General features: G+C 44.0%; 1 protein-coding gene across 2 annotated transcripts in view; it reads right to left on the reverse strand.

Annotated features, from left to right (window-relative positions):
• NR5A2 (nuclear receptor subfamily 5 group A member 2) overlaps positions 1 to 9192 on the reverse strand; it is a 148169-nt gene extending 138977 nt beyond the window's left edge. The window contains exon 1 of one of the 2 annotated variants that reach the window (XM_050782329.1): positions 8884 to 9192. In XM_050782329.1, the coding sequence (XP_050638286.1) occupies positions 8884 to 8947 (64 nt within the window). In that variant the 5' untranslated portion in view covers positions 8948 to 9192. The remainder of the gene's footprint in view (positions 1 to 8883) is intronic. The other variant, XM_050782340.1, reaches the window with a different exon arrangement.
• Between the last annotated feature and the right edge of the window lie 14041 nt (positions 9193 to 23233).

Here is a 23233-nt window from a genome sequence, read left to right on the forward strand (position 1 = left end):
AGGGGGAATGAAAGAGCAGAAAGTCTCAAGCGAGGGAAAACGGCCTTTCCTAAGAACCAAGTGAACTCCTAGCTCAGAAGCCTAAGCCCTCGGCGCTCCAGGCCTCCACCCCGACGACGGGAAAAGCTCCCTGGGGGCAACCCTATTTCAGATCCCCTGGAAGGATGTCAAGATCCCCTCCAGCAGTGGACGAGGCAAGGAATGTTCCACAGGAATTGATTCTTGCCAGAGACCTGAGGGCACACAAACCTTCCTCAGGTACCTCCGCCAGGGATTTAAGGAAGCAGCCGGGTCTCCACCCTGGAGGCAGATGCAGAGGAAGGGGAGGCAGCACCAGACTTCCAGCGTCAAGCTCATTACTGCCCTCCAAGTGCACCCTTTCTTAGCCCTCAGAACTCCCTCCTCCTTCCGAGCACTCACTCTGGTCCTTTGACCCTTCAATTCTGCTGGGTGAGGGACCCCTATTGAAGCCGGGGACCCGCTAGCTCAGTGACCTTGGATGGGCCTGGGCGTCCCCCAGAAAGCCCTCTCCGAAAGGAAGTTGTGGGAGGAGGAACCCGAGTTCGCGGAGTCTAAGATGGGATACTTGGGAATGGTTCTGGGTTCCCGAGGCCGCAGTGTGAAGACAGCCAAGTGGCTGCGGGAAGGGAAAGCAGTTGAGATGTAAGTAGGTGGAACGGGGTCTGTGTGGTCTAAACGCCGGCGCCAGCGGTGGTCTGGACCTACCCATAAATGCACCTATCGCGGGCGGACAGACGCATCTCATCCTCCGTCAGGGACATCTTAGCAACTGCCACTCTACCTGTTAGTGGAAGCACATTTAGGAACCCACCCCGTACTTGCCGCTGCGGGAATTGTAACTGGTGGGGGAGACCAGAGACTAGAACCCGGGAGGTCTGGGAGTCGGTGGTGGGACCGGGGGACAGCTCTGCTCAACTACCTTGTGCGTTCTCAATTTCTTTGCACTCCCTCTGTCAACTTCTGGCAAACTTCTCTCCTTTCCCCCCACCTCCCCTCTACCTCCTTCTTTCCGACAAGACTGGTCTCCAGGGCTCGCCCTTCCGGATTCTGACTTTGTCTTGAAGTGTTGATTGACGGTTGCAATTACGAAGGATGATGGCTCTGGGAGGCTCCCGCAACCTTGATGAGCCCGAGAAGCGCAGTCCTAGCATATTTTATCCACGCTCGGCGTTACGGGGCCGTGCGCGCCCCATTCACCCAGCTGGCTGGAGCTGAGGATGTCTCGCACTCCCCACTCGCGAGGATGCAACTGCCTGCCCTCCTCCCCACCTCCTCCTTCCCTTGGTTCAGCACCGCATTTCGGAGCGCGAGCTGGGAGCAATCAGCTCGACCTGACCTGGGAAGTGTTGGTCGGCCCCCGCGCGCTTGACCCGTGCGGGCTACAAAGGAAAAAAAATATCAGGATCTTCAGGAGCGGTTCAGGTTTCCTGGGCTCGCAAAAGGTGTGGCAGACACACCTTTCCCGCGCGCCTGGGTAGATGACCCACCCAAACTCGTACAAAACTTGCAAAACCTTCCTCCTTGGAAACAATTTCTCCCGTCTACTCTTCCATTCCCACTTTTTGGTGCTTTTTAAGAAACCAGGACAACTACTTTTTTCGTCCCACCTATCTACTTTTTAGACCCCAGAATAAGTCTAGGTTCTTTTCAGGTCTCCGTTACCAGGCCGGGATAGCCCAAGGGGGAAGAGGAGCAAGTTTATCAGCCTACGGAAACTCCGGGTCTGCCTAATTTTTCCGCCGCTCCCAGCAGAAAAGCCCATCAGAAGTCGCTTTTGCCTTTCTCTGAAAAGTTTAGCCAGAACTCCGGTTTCATTCCTGGGCTCAGAGGGCTGGGCTACCCGCCCACGCCCGTAGGCTCCACCCGCCCGCATCCCGAGCGCTTTGTATTAAAAAGAGACGGGTTAAATTTCAGTACAGCCAAAGTAATTACCAGGGAGCGTCGTGTTGACCGAAGCTTTAAAAAAGCAAACGTGAATAGGTGAGTAGTCGTGCCTCGTTTAAAAAAAAAAAAGCCTTTCTGCTGCACGTGTAAATAACTACTTAAGACATCAACATCAGCCCCTAGAGCAGGAGGATGGCGATTGATTCACAATCACTATGAGAATATCTTGATCTGGCGTGGCGCGGTTTTTATCGCAGAGGAAAACGAAAGCCAAAGCAATTATCTGGGTAATCCAACCTACCCCACCCACCCCCCAGGCAACCTCCCACCCTTGCCCCAAAGGAAAGGAGGGGTTTTTGGAGAGTTTGGCCTGGATATCGGAATCTACGGCTCTTTGTATGAAAAGAGTTCACTGAAGAACCTTTTCACTTATTTTCTTTGCAGCATGTTGTCCCAAACCAAGGGTCCTGGCGCGCCCCACCAGGGTATAGTCGATTCCCTCAGAAGAGTGTAACAGGGAGATCTGGTCTTGAGAAAAGAGCGGGGCAGGGGAAATAATCTTGGGTAGGTGGTCCAGTCTAATCTATCTCTTCCTCTCTGTAATTGAAATGGAAATTTGAGCCAGCTCCAGTTCAAAACTATTGAGACTCCATCCATTGGAACCAATCCTGTCCAGCCTGGGGGCCAACAGAACGACGATCCCGGCGCTAGCAGGCCACAAAGCACCTTGTGAAACTAGCTGAACACGTGAAGTTGCCTCCTTTACACCCTCTCCTCCTCCTCAACCTGGGTCAGGAACAAAATCCTTAGCACGAGATTATTCTAGGCTGCCATTTAAATGTATCCGGCGATACTGGAAACTTCTTGATGGAAGGGGTAACGTCCTGCATTGCTTCAGAATTCCTTGGCTTTTGCAGCGAGGGGATGAATCCAACCAAACTTCTTCCTTCAGAAAAGCCCCTGCCTGAGCTACGAGCTTCTGATTCTTAACGTCAAAGAGTGCAGGGACCGCAGGGTGCGGGGTCCAGCAATTTGGATCTCACTTGGTTAACAAAGAAAATGGGAGCTTGGAAAGGCAAGACTTAACAGTGGTACGGTCACACTCAAGCATGGAGCGTGGAACTAGGGAAAGTGTTACGGTCTGGGCAGTTACAGAGGTTGCACAATTAGAAGGGGGTGGGCTCTTCCAACATGGAGATAACTTTTGCGATTAAGAGATGGCGTACAGTGTGTGCCAAGGCTTGAGAGAGATTCACTTGTTTTCTCCGGAGTTTCTTGTCTGGAAACTGGGAAGTTGATTCCAGGACCAAGCAGTGGATTCCGACCAATTTTCTTTCCATTCCTGTAGAGGCCGCTGGAGCAGGTGAAGCTTGCAGGGGGCCGGGAAGCAGAGGCTGCAGGCATCCAAACCCTGAGCAAGGAATCCAGCACTTACCGTGAAAAATGCTACCATGGGTGTGGGACTAGCCTATCTCGCTGCAGGAGGCACAGCTAGGTTTGTCAAAAGTGCTTTTTTTTTTTAAATTGACACCTAAATTGTCTTTCCCTATCCCCTTCTTTCATGGGACAACAGTATGTTTGTTTATGCTATCTAATTCAGTCACTCAATTTGAGTGATTTCCCTGCCCTCCTCATACCCACTGACTCTATAACAAGTACATGCTCTGAATTTCCTCTCAGTTCCTTCTCACCGTCTGTTGGCAGCCCTGCGAGTTGCTACCATACACCACAAATTCACAAGCTAAACTTCATCCAAACTCCAGAGATCCTTTCCAGGAAACTCCAGAGTAGGGGACCAGAAGTGCCTTCATCCCATCCCACTCAAATCTCAGTCCTCCCAGATGCGATTTCCACTCTGCTCTCCATACACTACTCCCTATGCCACCCTTCTGAATTCTAGAAGGATCCAAATCTGATTTCTACTGTAGAATGGAAAGGAAGATTAAAAAGCCACTTATAAATGTGTTTCTTAAGCTCGAAATGTCTCTTGGAGGAAAGTTTACATAGACCAACGTTGTATTAAATCATAATTCCTTTATATCAACAAGAACAAGTAGTTACTACCTTGGAGAAAGAGTATGTATTTCAGAATATTTCTTGGGCTCTGTTTACAGTTCATTCTCTTGACAAGCTGAGTAAATTACTTGACCTCTGATTCCATTCTTTAAATCAGTAAAATTGGGTTAACAAAGTAAGCTTTATAGTTAAATGAGATAGTGCCAGGAAAGAAATATACTATGCTGGAGATACACACACACACACACACACATATATCTCAGTTCCCCTTTGTCCTGCTTTCCCCTTAGCTTCACTCAAACTCATCATTCTGTAAGAAAACTAAAAAGGGAATCACTAACCATTCTAGGACCACCTTCCAGTGGGATGTGCTTGTTAACTTGATTGTCTTGCAGGACTTGACAAAGTCCTTGGAGACAATTACATTTATCACCAGATAAAACTGCTCATGTAAGTGCTCATGGTCATCTGCATTCAGGTTATTTGGTGTTTAAAAGTTAAACTCCAAATATCTTTTCTTACTTAGCAACCACACAAAAACATACATAACAGCTTCCCAAAAGACTAAAGAAGAGGCAACCTTTATCAACTGGCCTGGTCAGTTTTAGTTCACATGGTTTTCTCAAGCTTGACCTCTCCAGATCATATTGGTCATATTTCAACTCTTCCCCAGGGCCTCCCCAGAGCACAATGCCCTCCAAACTCCTGAAGTTCCTTGAAGCTAACTGGATTTATCTGAGAAGTGTCTTCCAATAAGGTGAAGCGTGAGGAAGTGCAACTCAAAGAACTAGCTTTATCCTAAGGTAGACTCTAGACCTGTAGAGTGAAGTTGTCTTGCCTGCCTAGTGCATCCCTGGGGGTGGGGATTGGGTTGGCCTGTAGGTGGAAGTCTGACAACATGCCCTTCTCTAGCTCAGCTCATGTTCAAGGCTGAATCCAAGATAATCCTAGACATTGTGTCTGGTGGAGGGGTCAAGTAAAGGAGAGAAGCATTAACAAGCCTCTGTTCTCCGTTCCTCTATAAATCTCTCTTGGTTTATTAGAAGAGGTGTTAAAGATGCCGGGTGCAGTGCCTCATGCCTGTAATCCCAGCACTTTGAGAGGCCGAGGCGGGTGGATCACTTGAGGTCAGGAGTTCGAGACCAGCCTGGATAACATGGTGAAACCCCATTTCTTCTAAAAATACAAAAAATTAGCCAGGCGTGGTGGCATGCACCTGTAATCCCAGCTGCTCGGGAGGCTGAAGCAGGAGAATTGCTTGAATCCCAGGAGGCTGAGGTTGCAGTGAGCCAAGATCATGCCATTGCACTCCAGCTTGGGCAACAAGAGTGAAACTATGCCTCAAAAAAAAAAAAAAAAAAAAAATTTCCTTTTTTTTTTTTGAGATAGGGTCTCACTTTGTTACCCAGGCTGGAGTTCAAGGCATAATCACAGCATCCTCGACCTCCCTGGCTCAAGTGATCTTCCCACCTCCACCCCCAAGCCCTAGTCACTGGGACTACAGACACATGCCACCACAACCACACACAGCTAAATTTTTTTTTTTTTTTTGTAGAGACTGGTTCTATGTTGCCTAGGCTGGTCTCGATCTCCTGGGCTCAAGTGATACTCCAGCCTCAGTCTCCCAAAGTGTTGGGATTACCAGTTTGAGACACTGTGCCTGGCCTAAGAACTCTTTTAACTCTGGTCACAACCTGTGGATCCAGGCCAGAAAAGAGGAATCTGAGAAGCGCTGTTTTGGAGATGGGCTGGGGCATGGAAAGAAGGGAGGCTCCGGAGTTTAGCTTCCCAGAAGAAACTGGCAGCCTAAGCCCGAGCTGCGAGAATCAGAACATGGGCTTGGGTGGTTAGCATTCTAAATAAAGCTGGCTGGAGGTTAGGGTGACATAACGGCTATCACACTTTCCACTGATGACGTCTACTTTCAGAGATCCTTATGAGCGCAGAGCTTGGTGGAGGTTATCACTGAAATAAAATCAGACTCAGAGTGTTCAGGGGACCAGATAGCAAGCCTCATATTACAGACTCAATACAGTGTTTGCACTGTGTATCATGTACCCCTAAGTATGCAGACATAACCTTCTGTGGATAATATGCAATATTATAATGAATGCATAAAATATTCTGCAAATGCAGTTAATTTGAAGAATTATGGAAATTTAATATGAATCAAAGCACAATATTGGGCACATTGTGGGAGTTGTCAATAAATACTTGTTTCATGTATAACATATTTCCTACCACACAGATAAGGCTCTTTTCTTAATATAGGTAAATATAAAAAGCCTCTAAAGTTAGTACTGCATATTATTCAATAGAATCATCCTATCTGGGAGAAAGAAGAAAACAGAGACGAGAAACCAAGAGTTTGACCAGCGTCCCAGAGTTAGTTAACTTTAAGGGAGCAATCTAGTTATAACCTGAGCGTGCTGCTCTTACACTACATTGAATGATTATCTTGCAGGTAGGCAGAAGGAACAACTTTATCTCAATTCTGCTTTTCTATACAAGCACAGACATCTACACAAAACTTTCATGTAACCATCAGTGTGCATACAAGATGTAGTCCCTAGTTAAAAACCATGGAGTCGCTTTTTAAATAAAACGAGGCCCATTTCCTAGTACAACACAACTGAATTAAATGTAGAATTGTAAACCCTGACTGATGTCTACATACACCGGGCTCAGTTTTGTGAACGACTCAACACAACCCAACTTGCAATTTGCCATCTGAAAGCTACTCTCGAGACCCTCAGTCACTCTCTACAGCTGCACCCGTGGGTTCTTCCCAGTGGGGCTGCCCTGGGCAAATCAGAAAGACCCATTCAAAGAGCATCTCTCCTTCAGGAATCGGGTCAGGCCCTTCAATCCAACAGTTCAGTCTGATGGCTCCTCACCGCCCTCTCTTCCTCTGCCTCAGCCCTTTGGATGGCTCTGTCCAGCCATTCACCCTGGGAACGACGGTCAGCACCCTCCTGGAGGCTACGAGGTTAAACAGACGATCTCTCGGTGCCAAAGTCGCCTCGGGGTCACTAAGATGTTGCAGATGCGGACACCTCACAACCACCTGCGGGGCTGCAATACCAGGAGGCGGAGGGGGTGTGCTTGAGTTGGGAAGGGGCGGGTGGCTGCGAATAAGATCCTGAAAGAGGTCTCTTTTACCGGAAACTGGAATTTTGTTATCCCGGAATCCGGCGCCCGGAAGTGCCTGCACAGGTTTAGGATGTTGGGGTAGGCTCGCTGAGGCCAGGGGAGAGCCTTCTTCGGTACTTTTCTTGAGGCTTAGTCCCCAGCAGCCTCTCATAGGCTGGACCGACAGTCCTCCGGTTCCCAGCCCTCTGCGGTGGGACGGATTCCAAAGCTGCAGGTGTTCTCTGTTTACGCTCAGCGTGTACCCGCCTCGGTTCCTTGCTATGTGAGTTGCGGGTGCGGTCGGTGGAAATACAGTTCTTCCCGGGTTGCAGAGAGAAGTGCAACAGCGTCTCCTTCCCCTACCTTACCCTCTTTAATTCACCCTTGGGGTCTGGGGGAGACAGCGGGGGATCGGCGTGTGTGGTCTCCCGACCCAGCTCAACTCTATTTTGGCAGCGGCCAGCTGGGGCTGCGCGCGGCAAGAGCCCAAGACCGCCCGCGCGGGCGCGAGCCCCCGAGCGCGCGTCCCCCGTGCGCGCTCAGTCCGCGTCTCCCGCCCGAGCGCGCTCTAGCTGCGGCCCTCGCCGCGGAGCGGGAGCTGCGCGGAGCTGCCGGGAAGGACTCCTCGCCTGCACACCGCGGCGGTTCAGACCGACGAAAAAGATGCGAAATCGTTTTGTGCTTCTCTCTCATCTTTCTTGTGCCTGTATTTTCTGTGTTATCTGCAGAACAATTGATTGTGTGTTACACCCTGCTTGCCTTCCCCGTGTTTTCTTTTTCGTAAGTATAGAACATTTTTGGTAAACATTTCCTCAAGTGATATACTTTAGGGTGTAGTTGGCCCATAAAAAAAAGCAATCACTGCATTCTGTGGAGTCAGCTGACTCGGAAGGAAAAAAGAGGAAAAACTCAAGCCTGGATTTTCTTTCTTGTTACAATGGAGCTGAGACTCAGAGCTCATGACAGGCCCCTGCAAATTCGGAGGGAAGTTCCAGTCCGAAAGCCTAGGAAAATGCTACCAGAAAAGACACAGGTCCTTCAAAAACCGGGGGAAAGGCAGAAGGGCATGACTTCCAACAGACAATTACAGACCACTGAGAATCACTTCCCTTTAGTCCTTTACTTTTAGGATTAATTGAATGTAGTCTTGCTATAAAATTCACAAGTTGGTAACTCTATTTTTTAAATGAAAAGTAGCTTTATTTACTTATTTCTGTTTGTAAAAACAAAATATACTAATTGTTGCAAAAAAAAACCAGTAGCTCTTAACTTCAAATCCTTTATTAGTGATGGTCTAGTTTTTTGGGTTTTATTTTTTGGCGGGGGGGCATGGCTTTCATTCCCCAGGAAGATAAAATGAAAAGTTTTTACAGTATAAGCAGAGAATGAGACACCATACTTTTGTGTGGGTTGAAAAGTAACAAATACTTGACAGCTATCTGTTAAAGTTTGATCAGTGATCAGTCAATATGATTAACTTGTTTCAAATTGTTCAAATTTTAGCTTATTATTTCTGATTAAAATTATCAGTAAATATTAAAGTTGAAATTGTTAAATTATAAATTATATTTTCTCGCTGTTTAGGCTAATAGAATGCCACCAGTAAACACTAGATATAATGAATAATATTCATATGTTGAAATATTCATTTGCTTTTTTTGAACTGCAAGAAAGATAAATGTGTGATACACATACATGGGCTTATTATGTGCTTTTAATAAACATAATAGGAAAAGCCATGACTTAAAATGCAAAATCCATCAACGAGATTAAATTATATGTATGTACTAGCAGAATAAATAGATGATCAATAGAGCAACTCCTACTTACCAATAGGTGTAAGTCCGTGCTTTAAAGACTCTTGTAAATCCCCAGTATCCGAATTAGAAGACATTCTTAGTGAAATTATAGGCAGTTCTTTGGCCTAAAGCAGAAATCATTGAGCAAAAGAAAAGTGCAGCTTGTCAAATTTCGTGGCCTTGGGAAGGACACATCAGACTACGGTAACCCTTAGTGAAAGTTAAGAAAAAGCAAAGGGAAAAAAAAATCCAGAATTCATAAAGTTACAAGCAAGTCTTTCCCTGGACTCTGTACTTTTTCCAACATTAGTGACCTGCTGTAAACCATGTATCCAGTTTCATGATGATTTCTAATCAGAAGAGTGGAAACTTTTGATAGGCTTTGACTCATCACATGACTCTATGCAGGTTGATAAGAGGACCCTGTTATAAAGTGACAGCAAAAGAGATAAGAATTCTTGCCAGATAATGGCAAAGAAATGATTAACTCAGAAGTGGAGAGGTGCTGTGCAGCACAGAGTGGAAAGTTGTAAAACTGAGGGGTCAGAAGATCAGACTTAGTGGATATAACTACAAACCAGCTAACTAACTTAGTCTAACTAAACTTTGGCTTGTGACATACCCCTTGAAGTCGTCACCTCTTTGCATAGAGGAGGACGGACATAGCTCTTCTGACCTCTGTAAATATATTTTAGATGAAAACATTGGCAGACATTAATTCTTTAAGTGATGACTACAAATGTGATCGACACTCTGAAACACTAGAGGTAGCATTTCCAAGCTTATGGTCATTTATTTTTTCATGTTGTGGTCAACCAACTTTTTTATCGGGCCTATTCATTAGATGAGGAGTTAACCTTAGCTTGTTTCTACATTGGTCATATGGCTAAAACACAATCTATCTCTTTATCCCCAAAAAGTAAAACTTATGCTTTGAGATTAATGCTGGCAAACTGATGAATATGTAATAGATTTTTCATAATTATAAAGTTATTATTCTTAGGCCGGGCATGGTCACTCACACCTGTAATCCCAGCACTTTGGGAAGCCAAGGCAGGCAGATCACCTGAGGTCAGGAGTTCAAGACCAGCCTGGCCAACATGGTGAAACCCCATCTCTACTAAAAATGCAAAAATTAGCCAGGCGTGGTGGTGCAGCCCTGTAATCCCAGCTACTTGGGAGGCTGAGGCGGGAGAATTGCTTGAACCTGGGAGGCAGAGGTTGCGGTGATCTGAGATCGTGCCACTGCACTCCAACCTGGGTGACAGAGTGAGACTCCATCTTCAAAAACAATAACAACAACAAAAAAACAAAAAATGATTTTTGTTTTTGAGACAGGGTCTCACTCTGTCGCCCAGGCTGGTGTGCAGTGGCATGAACTCAGCTCACTGCAGCCTCCGCCTCCCGGGTTCAAGCAATTCTCCTGCCTCAGCCTCCCGAGTAGCTGGGATAACAGGGGCGAACCACCATGCCCGGCTAATTTTTGCATTTTTAGTAGGGACGGGTTTTCACCATGTTGGCCAGTCTGGTCTCAAACTTCTGACCTCAGATGATCTACCCGGCCTCCCAAAGTGCTGGAATTACAGGCATGAGCCACTGCACCCAAATTGGCCAAAATCCCTAATTTTAATATTGACACTCCTTTTAAACTAAGTAAATGCAGGTTGTGTGTATGTGTACAGATAATTTTTAACTCAATATATAAACATTTGTTGTAACAAAACTTCATATATCATTTGATGGATTTAGTAGTCTTTGTCTAAAGATTCACATTACAGAATTTATGGTCTATTTATTTATTTAGAGATGGGATCTCACTCTGTAGCCCAGGCTGGAATGGAGTCGTATAGTCATAGCTCACCACAACCTCAGACTCCTGGACTTAAGCAATCCTCCTGCCTTAGCCTCCTGAGTTAGGACTACAGGTGTGTATCACTACACTTGGCTGATTTTTAAAATTTTTTGTAGAGACAGTGTATTGCTGTATTGCCCAGATTGGTCTCCTGGGCTCAAGCAATCCTCCTGCCTCAGCCTCCCAAAGTGCTGGGATTACAGGTGTGAGCTACCTGTAAACCCAGGACAGTCATTTTTTTTCCTTTTTCTTTTTTTTTTTTTTTTGAGACAAAGTCTCGCTCCATTGCCCAGGCTGGAGTACAGTGGCACAATCTTGGTTCACTGCAACCTCTGCCTACCAGGTTCAAGCGATCCTCCTGCCTCAGTCTCGCTAGTAGCTGGGATTACAGGTACATGCCACCATGCCCGGCTAATTTTTGTATTTTTAGTAGAGACGGAGTTTCGCCACATTGGCCAGGCTGGTCTCGAACTCCTGATCTCAGGTGATTCACCTGCCTCAGCCTCCCAAACTGCTGGGATTACAGGTGTAAGCCACCACATCCGGCCCTTTTTTTTTTCTTTTGTTTTTTATTCAGATTATTGTTAGTTATTTCCCCTCTTGCTTCACTTCATGTCAGTTGAAATATAGCATCTGAAAGTGCTCTCCACTACCTTTCAGCTGTGCTGCTGGCTCTGAACCTTGCCCAAGATCAACTTGCCTTTATCAGGTTTGGGTGGCTTGGGGTCTGGGTGACCCCTGAAGTCAGAATCAGAAGTGGCCACAGCCATGACTTGTGGTCCTCTGAGTATAAGAAATGTCCCCAGTTGTATATCCTCACAGTCTCATGAAAGTAAGATTTGGTTGAGTAGACCTGCTCATGGAAGGTGGGTAGTTTCCAAGTGGCACTGGTGCACACCAAGTGAAATAACTGGTAATCCTGGCTGTCAGCGGAGCCAGGTCAACATGCTGATATGCATGCTGTTTTTCCTTTGAACTTTAAGTTCTTATGTACACATAAACAATCCATCCTACTTTTCATTAACACCATGTTAGGTATTATTTTCTTAGATCGATATTTTTCTTTTAAAGAAAAAAAAGTTATACGGTGGATTTTAAAATATTGTTATTGAAAACAATGATTTCTTCTTTGATTTTAGATGGAAACCCAGAAAGGACCTTCCTCCCTCCCTCCCTCCCTCCCTCCCTCCCTCCCTCCCTCCCTCCCTCCCTCCCTCCCTCCCTCCCTCCCTCCCTCCCTCCCTCCCTCCTTCCTTCCTTCCTTCCTTCCTTCCTTCCTTCCTTCCTTCCTTCCTTCCTTCCTTCCTTCCTTCCTTCCTTCCTTGTTTCCTTGTTTCGCTTTTCTTTCTTTCTTTCTTGACAGAGTCTCACTCTGTCACCCAGACTGGAGTGCAGTGACACGATCTCGGTTCACGGCAACCTCCACCTCCCGGGTTCAAGTGATCCTCCTGCCTCAGTCCCCCTAGTAGCTGGGATTACAGGTACATGCCACCATGCCCAGCTGAATTTTTGTATTTTTAGTAAAGATGAGGTTTCACCATGTTGGCCAGGATGGTCTCAAACTCCTGACCTCAGGTGATCCACCCGCCCCGGCCTCCCAAAGTGCTGGGATTACAGATGTGAGCCACTGCACCCAGCTAATTTTTGTATTTTTTTGTAGGGACAGTGTATCACCATGTTACCCAGGTTGGTCTCAAACTCCTGGGCTCAAGCGATTGTCCTGCCTCTGACTTCCAAGTATATGGAACATATATTTCTATGGATATATTTTGCATCTGTAACTGCTTTGAAATATGTAGGTCTTCTTTTACACATGCCAAAGTGTTGGATACATAGTTCTTGAGGCCTTTCATATCATTCAGTCCATAAAATTACATTGTCCATCAGATCCTCTCAATGCACTGGTTATAGCTCTAACTGTTTTCCTGAGGAAACCACTCAGTTTTGGTTGCTGAATGCAGCCTATATAAGCACAAATCATGAGATCATGGTAAGAATGAAGGCAGGGTAGCAGGGTGGTTAAGAGCCTAGGATTTGAGGTCAGAAAGCTCAGGGCTTCCATTTGTGCTTTGCCCCCTTCTCGGTGGCAAAGTAATGCTTGGCTTTTTTTTAAGCCTTGAATTCCTCATAAGTAAAAATGACAAAAATGATGAAATCCAGTAGTTTTTGTGGTAAGATGTAAATGAGAAATAAAGTACTCAGTGTCATGTCAGAGAAAGAAAGCACTCAACGTGTCATCAAAAGTGAATATGGAGGCTGGGCGCAGTGGCTTACACCTGTAATCCCAGCACTTTGGGAGGTTGAGGCAGGTGGATCACTTGACGTCAGGAGTTCAAGACCAGCCTGGCCAACATGGTGAAACCCTGTCTCTACTAAAAATACAAAAAATTAACTGGGCAAAGTGGTGCACGCCTGTAATCCCAGCTACTCAGGAGGTTGGGGCAAGAGAATTGCTTGAACCCAGGAGACGGAGATTGCAATGAGCCAAGTTCATGCCACTGCACTCCAGTCTGGGCGACAGAGTGATACTCCATCTCAAAAAACAAAAAACAAAAAAAAGTGATTATGGGCTATGTGACTTGGGATCTTAAGTGAAAGACACATCTTCCTTAGTGGAATTTTAGAAGACATACTAAAGTTTCTGTTTTTGGGTTTTGTTTCTGACACCAATTCTATCTTAGTCACGTACACTATTAGAGACCTTATAGAAGACCTCATAGGATTCATATAATTAAACAGCACCATAAAGTGATTTGTGGCTGGGCATGGTGGCTTAACACCTGAAATCCCAGCATTTTGAAAGGCTGAAGCAAGAGGTTCACTTGAAGGCACGGGTTTGAGACCAGCCTGGGCAATATAATGACACTTCATCTCTTAAATAATAAATGAAATAATGATAAATAATAAGGAATAAGGAATAAATAAGTATTTATTAATAATAATAAATACAGGCCAGGCGCGGTGGCTCACACCTGTAATCCCAGCACTTTGGGAGGCCGAGACGGGAGGATCACAAGGTCAGGAGATCAAGACCATCTTGGCTAACATGGTGAAACCCTGTCTCTACTAAAAATACAAAAAAATTAGCCAGGCGTGGTGGTGGGCGCCTGTAGTCCCAGCTACTCGGGAGGCTGAGGCAGGAGAATGGCATGAACCTGGGAGGCAGAGCTTGCAGTGAGCTGAGATTGCACCACTGCACTCCAGCCTGGGCAATAGAGTGAGACTCTGTCTCAAAAAATAAAATAAAATAAATAATAATAATAATAATGAATACAAATAGTAAAGTGATTTACTTTTCTTCTTGTCCTTTCCGTATATGGTTAACAAAGCATGTAACAGCACAAAGATTGAATTTCATGCTATACTGTCTGCCTCTAATCAGACATAATTGTTTTTAAGAATGTACAAAAAATTGGGAATGGTAGTATTACCAGCTTGCCTAATAACTCCTAACAGAATCTTTAAAAGATACTATTTGCGATTTGTCACTCTCTTGCTTTCCTATAAAACTCACTGGCTTGTTGAGGAAACATTATATTAATGAGTTACTTTGGTCCTTTGAAGCTTATCCATCAGGCTGATTGAATAGAAATAGGTACTCAGTACTTTGTGAGAAATGAACATATTTTTCTGAAAGTGAGGCTAGAGTAATGTTCACATGTGGTACAAATAACAGATGCTTGGAACTCAGCCTCAGTGACAGTTAACAAGCAATTTATGTTCTGGCCATGCTGTGGGGAGGACAAAAAACAAATCACACCCTGAATTTTTGTGTTTATTTTTTCTCAATCAAGGTATCATCTGACCCTTTCCATTTGGCAAGTGTGGGCATTTTCCATTACAACATTCTGTTTTAAGTACCTTCACTACCTCACTTGATACCACAACATAGAATACTTATAATGACTCACATTTACAAGAATATGTTTATAATGATAAAAAATATTTGCTAACAGATTTCAGAAACGATTTGTAAATTATTGACAGATAACTAATGACTCTAAGGCATCTTTGCCAAAATCCAAAAAGTATTCAACAATGTCACCTGAACCCATATTGCATGATGATGTTAAAGTGTAGTTAATGAATTACAGTCACTGTAAACTTCCTGACAACACTATTCCAAGACATTATGACATATCTATTAGGAATTGATATTCCTGCAAAATTGGATTTATCATGAACCCCTTGCATGAGCAAACTGGAAAGGCCCTTTCAGTATGTTTATAATATGGGTTTATTAAGAGCAAACACCTTAAAATTTTCATCATTCAAATAGACTGATTGCATCAGATCTGGGGGAGTTTTTAACAGAAGGCTTGTAAGTACTGAACCACTTAGTTACTTCCAAACCATTGCTTAATAGTGCATTTTTGCTTGTACTCTTTGCTAACAAAGGCATTTGTCGCTGATTTTGTATAGAATCTGAGCTAGGGTTGGCACTTTTTTTTTTTTTAAATCAACTTTCTTAATAATCCTCTCCTCTGCCAAATTATATAAGATGATGGAATGGTACATTTTGGAAGGGAGTGACTAAGTAAAGATTTCTTCTCATTCTTTTAAATAACTGTGAGAAATGTGGCACCTGGCGGAAAAGATAAGTGACTTTTACACAATACTATTATGGCCAGGTAAATATTACTCACTTTTTGTAACACTAATAATTAAACAGAGCCTTAGTCAATCTTTTGGCAATTGAAATGTTTAAGACTTTACTCTCCTGTAGGCTTGTGCTGAGTTCCCCACGTTTATCACAATCTATGATCTGTGTCTGATGGCTCATAGTTTATATCTTTATTTAGAGTAAAAGAAATACACTCAGTAGCATTTTGTTTCAATTTAAGGCCTTTAAAGACATTTAAGCAAACAACTAAGTGATCTAAATTGTTTTTAAAAGAGGAAACTGTAGCATATCCAAAGTGATTTCCCTAGGAATCACAGCATAATTATTATTAAAACACAATTATTATTAAAACACGAAGCTACAAAATAGATCTCAGGCATTCATTTTTTTTTTTTTTTTTTTTTTTTAGACAGAGTCTTGTTCTGTTGTCTAGGCTGCAGTGCAGTGGCACAATCTTGGCTCACTGCAACCTCCACCTCCTGGGTTCAAGCTATTCTCCAGCCTCAGTCTCCCAAGTAGCTAGGACTACAGTCACATGTCACCACACCCGGCTAATTTTTGTATTTTTAGTGGAGATAGGGTTTTGCCATGTTGGCCAAGCTGGTCTCGAACTCCTGACCTCAGGTTATCCACCTGCCTTGGCCTCACAAAGTGCTGGGATTACAGGCATGAGCCACCACACCCAGCCATCTCAGGCATTCTTAATTCTTGAAATTGAATGTTATGTGTTACCTAACAGTCTGGCAGACTACATAAATAAAACAATCATTCAAATAATAGATTTTCCTCTAGACTGAAATATTTTATGTGGGTGAAACTTACATGGAGCTATATAACTCAATTTCGATTTATGTTTCAGTTATTTTAATGAACTTTTTTTTCCCCCTCTCACTTTTTTGTGAAATAAGAAAATACAAATAATATTATTTTTAATAAAAAATAAAAATAAAGTATCTGGGCGTGGTGGCTCACACCTGTAATCCCAGCACTTTGGGAGGCTTAGGCAGGAGAATCACTTGAGCTCAGGGGTTCAAGACCAGCCTGAACAACATAATAAGACCTCATCTCTATGAAAAATAAACAAAATTAGCTATATGGTGGCATACACCTGTAGATCTGTGATTAGTCAAAATATCAATCTACTAACTGTAATAGGATAATAGCATAAATGCATATATGTTACATGTTCTATTATATTTGAGAAAGAGAGGATAAAACCAAAATGGAAAGAGTTAATTGGCTGGGCTTGTTGGCTCACACCTGTTATCCTAGCACTTTGGGAGGCTGAGGACGGCAGATCACGTGAGGTCAGGAGTTTGAGACCAGCCTGGCCAACATGGTGAAACCCTGTCTCTACTAAAAATACAAAAATTAACCAGTATGGTGGCATGCACCTGTAATCCCAGCCATTTGGGAGGCTGAGGCATGAGAACTGCTTGAACACAGGAGGCAGATGTGGCCACTGCACTCCAGCCTGGGTGACAAAGCTTCTCAAAAAAAAAAAAAAAAAAAAAAAAGAGTTAATTAAAAGACACTGAGGATACTTAAAAAGGTCACTTTGTACTATATGAATTTGTAAAAACAAAAAAAGTTTTTAAAAGATAGCCTCACTTTCTACCTTTTTTATTTCCATGAATCTGACAATTTACACCCTCAAGCATTATTTTGATACTAAATATTAGCATTTTAGATTTTCCTGATCCGTTTGCATTTTTCAGAAGGCCATGACCTATCCACTTTTTCTATATTTACCTAATAATTAAAAAAAAAAAAAGAGGCTTATGTGGTGGCTCACGCCTGTAATCCCAGCACTTTGGGAGGCCAAAGTGGGCAGATCACGTGAGTTGGGAGTTTGAGACCAGCCTGACCAACATGGAGAAACCCCATCTCTACTAAAAATACAAAATTAGCCAGGCGTGGTGGCACATGCCTGTAATCCCAGCTACTCGGAAGGCTGAGGCAGGAGAATCGCTTGAACCCGGCAGAGGTTGCGGTGAGCCAAGATCGTGCCATTGCACTCCAGCCTGGGAAACAAGAGTGCAACTCTGTCTCAAAAAAAAAAAAAAAAAAAAAATTGTGCCTTTTTGCTTTAAGATCATTTAGTATAATCTCAAGCTTTAAGATCATACAAAATCATCCTAAAACTTTATTTTACTTATACTAATATTAGGATACATTAGAATTGGAACAGCTGTGTTATTAGAAATGTGATTTTTGACTACATTTTCAAGCCTTCTTTACGTCTATACACTCACATATTATTTCTACATGTTCACTTTTTTATCTTCATTTTTTCTTTTTGCGTTTTTAAAAAATAGAGATGGGGGGTCTCACTGTGTTGCCCAGGTTTGTCTCCAACTCCTGGCCTCAAGTGATTCTCCCATCTCAGCCTCCCAGAGGGCTAAATTACAGGCATGAGCCACTGTGCCTGGCCATTTCTACACTTATTCAGCACATGATTATGCTAGACACTCTCTTAAGTGCTTTACATGCATTCTATCACTTAGTTTTTAAAAATATTTTATTTACCTCTATTTTATACATGAGAAAAATTAACGCTTGAAAATTTTAAGTAATTTGACCAATGCTACACAGATGGTATATGATTGATAGAGCTGGACTCAAATCCATGCCTGACTTCAATGCTATTATACTGCTTGAAATGCTATTATAATGCTTGACAAATTATTTTGTGAATGTAATGATACGTATGCCTGGCACATGACAACCAATACATTTGCTACCAATATTAATATTGCTGGTATACAGCAGAGAAACTCAAAGAACTGTAAACAGAGTTGGTAATGCATTGTGTCCTTATATATGTCTTTCAGTAAACATATGCATAATGCCCCAAATGAAACTCATTCTTTTTCTTTTTGAGATGGGATCTCCCCCTTGTTGTCCAGGCTGGAGTGCAGTGGCACGATTTCAGCTCACTGCAACCTCTGCCTCCCAGGTTCAAATGATTCTCCTGCCTCAGCCTCCCGAGTAACTAGGATTACAGGCTCCCGCCAGCACACCTGGCTAATTTTTTGTATTTTTAGTAGAGATAGGGTTTCACCATGTTGGGCAGGCTGGTCTTGAACTTTTGACCTCAGGTGATCCACCTGCCTTGGCCTCCCAAAGTGCTGGGATTACAGGTGTGAGCCACCATGCCTGGCCAGATATTTTTCATTTTGAATGCCGCTTAAAAAAAAAAAAAAAAAAAAAAAGATAGACCAAGCACAGTGCCTCATGTCTGTAATCTTAGCACTTTGGGAGGCTGAGGTGGGAGGATCACTTGAGCTCAGGAGTTCGAGGCTACAGTGAGCTACAGTGAGTACGGTGATTACGCTACTGTACTCCAGCCTGGGGGACATTGAGACCTTGTGTTGGCACAACAAAAGAGTGAAATATCAGAATTCATAGTCTAGAAGGAAAAAAGTGAAGTATTCATGGGAAGAATTTATTGTTGCATGAGCAATCAAGGCAACTATATGAGTGAAAGAATCAAGCAAAAAAGGAGAAAATAAAGTATAAACATATGATCACATTTGTGCATTTATATAAAAGTCTGTATGCAAAAAGAGATTAAAAAAATTTAGTGGACAAGCAAAAGGAAAGATATATGAATCACCTGTAATTCTGACATTCTGAGATCATGTTTTAAAGTATTTTCTTCTAGTAGATATCTATGTATTTAAATATTTAAATATTGGCTGGTCCTGTAATTCCAGCACTTTGGGAGGCCAAAGCAGGATGACCACTTGAACCCAGGAGTTCAAGAGCAGCCTGGACAGCAAAATGAGACCCCATCTCTACAAAAAATAAAAAAATTAACCAGGCGTGATGGCATGAATGTGTGGTCCCAGTTAGGCAGGGGCCTGAGGCAGGAAGATTTTTTGAGCCTGGGAGGCTGAGGCTGCAGTGAGCCCTGTTCCCTCCACTGCATTCTAGCCTAGGAGACAGAGTGAGACGTTGTCTCAAAACAAAAAACAAAAGCAAAACCCCAAGTTAAATATAGACAAAATTGTAACATATTGTGTATATTGTTTTATATCCTGCTGTTTAAAACCATTACCATGACTGGGCTGGATGGCTCATGTCTCTAATCCTAGCACTTTGAGAAGCTGAGGCAGGAGGATCACTTGAGCCCAGAAGTTTGATACCAGCCGGGGCAACATAGAGAGAGCTCCTCTCTATTAAAGAAATTTTAGGCTGAGCACGCTGACTTACACCTGTAATCCCACTACTTTGGGAGGCCAAGGCTGGCAGATCATTTGAGGTCAGGAGTTTGAGACCAGCCTAGCCAACATGGTGAAACCCTGTCTCTACTAAAAATACAAAACTGAGCCAGTTGTGGTGGCGCACACCTGTAGTCCCAGCCACTTGGGAGGCTGAGGTTGGGAAAATTGCTTGAGCCCAGGAGTTGGAGGCTGTAGTGAGCTATGATTGTGCCACTGCACCCTAGTCTAGGTGACAGAGTGAGACGCCGTCTCAGAAAAAAAAGAAAGAAAAAAGAAAAAAAGGGACAAGAAAAGCAGAGAGTTGTAAAGTTAAATTATTTTCCCAAGGTCCACTGGCCAGGAGGGACTGGGGCTGAGATTCGTGGGTCTATCTAATCCTAGAGCTTGAGTGCTCATCACTCTGCAGTACTGTCTTCTTTATTGACCTGGGACCAGATCTGGCTTCTGGGTTTGTCAAATAAGGTCAGTGTGTCCTGTCACTCACCAGGGTAAATTACATAGCCAGTATGGCTGCTAGTCTTTTCTCCTTTTATAGTTTGGCAGATGGTTATTGACATTCTTGTAGTACTATACGGTGATCTCAGACAAATCCTGTAGTAGGAAACCAAATCAAAAAGGTCAGAATGTCCTCTGAGAGACAGTAGAAAGAGCCTGGTTTCTGTGTACCAAGCTAAAGGTATGAAGTGGTCATGCCCTTTTTCCTCCCCAGTTGTGAGGCTTAGACTGTCTGAGAGTTACATCCGTCATCTCTTTGCTTCTGAGTCATCAGTGAACAGAAAATTGAGGACAATCAGTAGACACAGGGGACAAGGAGTGGGATGTTCTATAATAAATGGTGGAAAGGAAGCACAATGTCCATTAAACAGGCAGGTGATATTAACCAGGTACATGACAACACTGAAACCTATTTTATTTTTAAATAAGAGATGTGAACCCTGAAACTCCAACAGTTGAGAAGCTAAAAGTTAAAAGGCATGAGAATATATTTTGTGCAATCCCAAATTTATAGGCTTGAAGACAACCACAACCTAGAGTGCCAGGAGCAAACAAACTACTTTAAAGACACAAGCTTTTTATTTTTATTTTTTCTTTAGAGGCAAGATCTCACTTTGTCACCCAGGCTGGTGTGCAGTAGTGTGATCACAGCTCACTGCAGCCTCAAATTCCTGGCCTCAAGCAATCCTCCTGCTTCAGCCTCCCAAGTAGCTGGGACTACAAGCAAGCAACTGACACATCTGGCTAATGTTTTTATATTTGTAGAGATGGGGCAGTCTCACTATGTTGCCCAGGCTGGTCTCAAACCCCTGGCCTCAAGTTATCCTCTTGCCTTGGCCTCCCAAATTTCTGGGATTACAGGTGAGAGCCCCTGCACCTGGCCAATGTGCCCTTTTTTTTTTTTTTTTTTTTTTTGAGATGGAGTCTCGCTTTGTCGCCCAGGCTGGAGTGCAGGGGCGCAATCTCAGCTCACTGCAAGCTCTGCCTCCCGGGTTCACGCCATTCTCCTGCCTCAGCCTCCCAAGTAGCTGGGACTACAGGCGCCCACCACCCCGCCCGGCTAGTTTTTTGTATTTTTTAGTAGAGACGGGGTTTCACCGTGTTAGCCAGGATGGTCTCGATCTTCTGACCTCGTGATCCGCCCGTCTCGGCCTCCCAAAGTGCTGGGATTACAGGCTTGAGCCACCGCGCCTGGCCTAATGTGCACTTTTTAACTGAGATGCCCAAGCTTTCTAATCACAGTTCTAGTAAAATGGCCATGAAGAGTCCATTTTGGTAGGGGAATTAGAGCAGAATGACAAATAACTGCACATTCTTGCTGGCCCAGATTCTACATTTCTTTGTTCTGATATGATGAAATCTTAAAATTTTTATAAAGTGGCTGCCCAGCTGGAGGGAGGTTTAAGGAATGCTTTCCCTTTAGTTAGTTCATTAAAAGTAAACACAGTTTTGTGTTCTTTCCTAAATCCAGTCCCAGTACTGTGGTTAGTTAGGCTTGTCTGCAGCTAATCATTGTATCAGAGATTTGGGGTGTCAGTTAATGGGCTAATAATTTCAACAATTGACATTGAATTTCTTTTCATAGTAACACCTAAGGTAAGCTCCATACCTTTATGATTAGGATGGATGCCAGATTTGACTTCTAATTTGGCTATCTGATGAACTAGAGGCATTTAACAAAAAAATTAATGTGACTTTGCTCTACACCATCTTTGGATAAAGTCCTCAGTTTTGTATTCAGTACAGCACTAAATATTCTTTACACAGTTTGTTGAGAGACTATTTTTAAAAATCAGCCTTTATGTAAGAAAAGTATAGGTTATTCTTTCTTTTTTTTTTTTTTTTTTTTTTTTGAGATGGAGTTTTGCTCTTGTCACTCAGGCTGGAGTGCAATAGTGTGACCTCCGCCTTCCGGGTTCAAGCAATTCTCCTGCCTCAGCCTCCTGAGTAGCTGGGATTACAGGTGCCTGCCACCACGCCTGGCTAGTTTTTGTATTTTTAGTAGAGATAGGGGTTTCACCATGTTGGCCAGGCTGGTTTCGAACTCCTGACCTTAGGTAATCCGCCCACCTTGGCCTCCCAAAGTTCTGGGATTACAGGTGTGAGCCACTGTGCCTGGCCAGGTTATTCCTTCTTTCTTTCTTCGCTCTCTCCTTCCCTCTCTCTCTTCCTCTTTCTCTCTTTCTTTCTCTCTCTCTCTCTTTCTTTCTTTTTCTTTCCTTTCTTTTTGATGGAGTCTCACTCTGTCACCCAGGCTGGAGTGCAGTGGCAGAATCATAGTCCACTACAGCCTTGAACTCCTGGGCTCAAGCAGTCCTCTCACCTCAACCTCCCAAGTAGCTGGGATTACAGGTGCGTGCCATCACACCTGGCTACTTTTTGCATTTTTAGTAGAGACGGGGTTTCACTATGTTGGCCAGGCTGGTGGTGAACTCCCAATCTCAAATGATCCACCTACCTCAGCCTCCCAAAGTGCTGAGATTACAGGTGTGAGCCACCTTGCCTGGACAGGTTATATTTTCTTTTTTTCTTTTTTCTTTTTGAGATAGAGTCTCGCTCTGTCGCCCAGGCTGGAGTGCAGTGGTGCGATCTCGGCTCACTGCAAGCTCAGCCTCCTGGGTTCACGCCATTCTCCTGCCTCAGCCTCCCGAGTAGCTGGGACTACAGGCGCCCACCACCACGCCCGGCTGATTTTTTGTATTTTTGGTAGAGATGGGGTTTTACCGTGTTAGCCAGGATGGTCTCGATCTCCTGACCTCGTGATCCACCCGCCTCGGCCTCCCAAAGTGCTGGGATTACAGGCGTGAGCCACCGCGCCCGGATGACAGGTTATTTTTTCTTTTTCTTTTTTTTTTTTTTTTTGAGGCGGAGTCTCGCTCTGTAGCCCGGGCTGGAGTGCAGTGGCCGGATCTCAGCTCACTGCAAGCTCCGCCTCCCAGGTTTACGCCATTCTCCTGCCTCAGCCTCCCGAGTAGCTGGGACTACAGGCGCCCGCCACCTCGCCCGGCTAGTTTTTTGTATTTTTTTTAGTAGAGACGGGGTTTCACGGTGTTCGCCAGGATGGTCTCGATCTCCTGACCTCGTGATCCACCCGCCTCGGCCTCCCAAAGTGCTGGGATTACAGGCGTGAGCCACCGCGCCCGGATGACAGGTTATTTTTTCAATTAAAACAATAGATTAA

The sequence above is a fragment of the Macaca thibetana genome, chromosome 1, assembly GCF_024542745.1.
Source record: "Macaca thibetana thibetana isolate TM-01 chromosome 1, ASM2454274v1, whole genome shotgun sequence".
Classification (NCBI taxonomy): Eukaryota; Metazoa; Chordata; class Mammalia; order Primates; family Cercopithecidae; genus Macaca; species Macaca thibetana.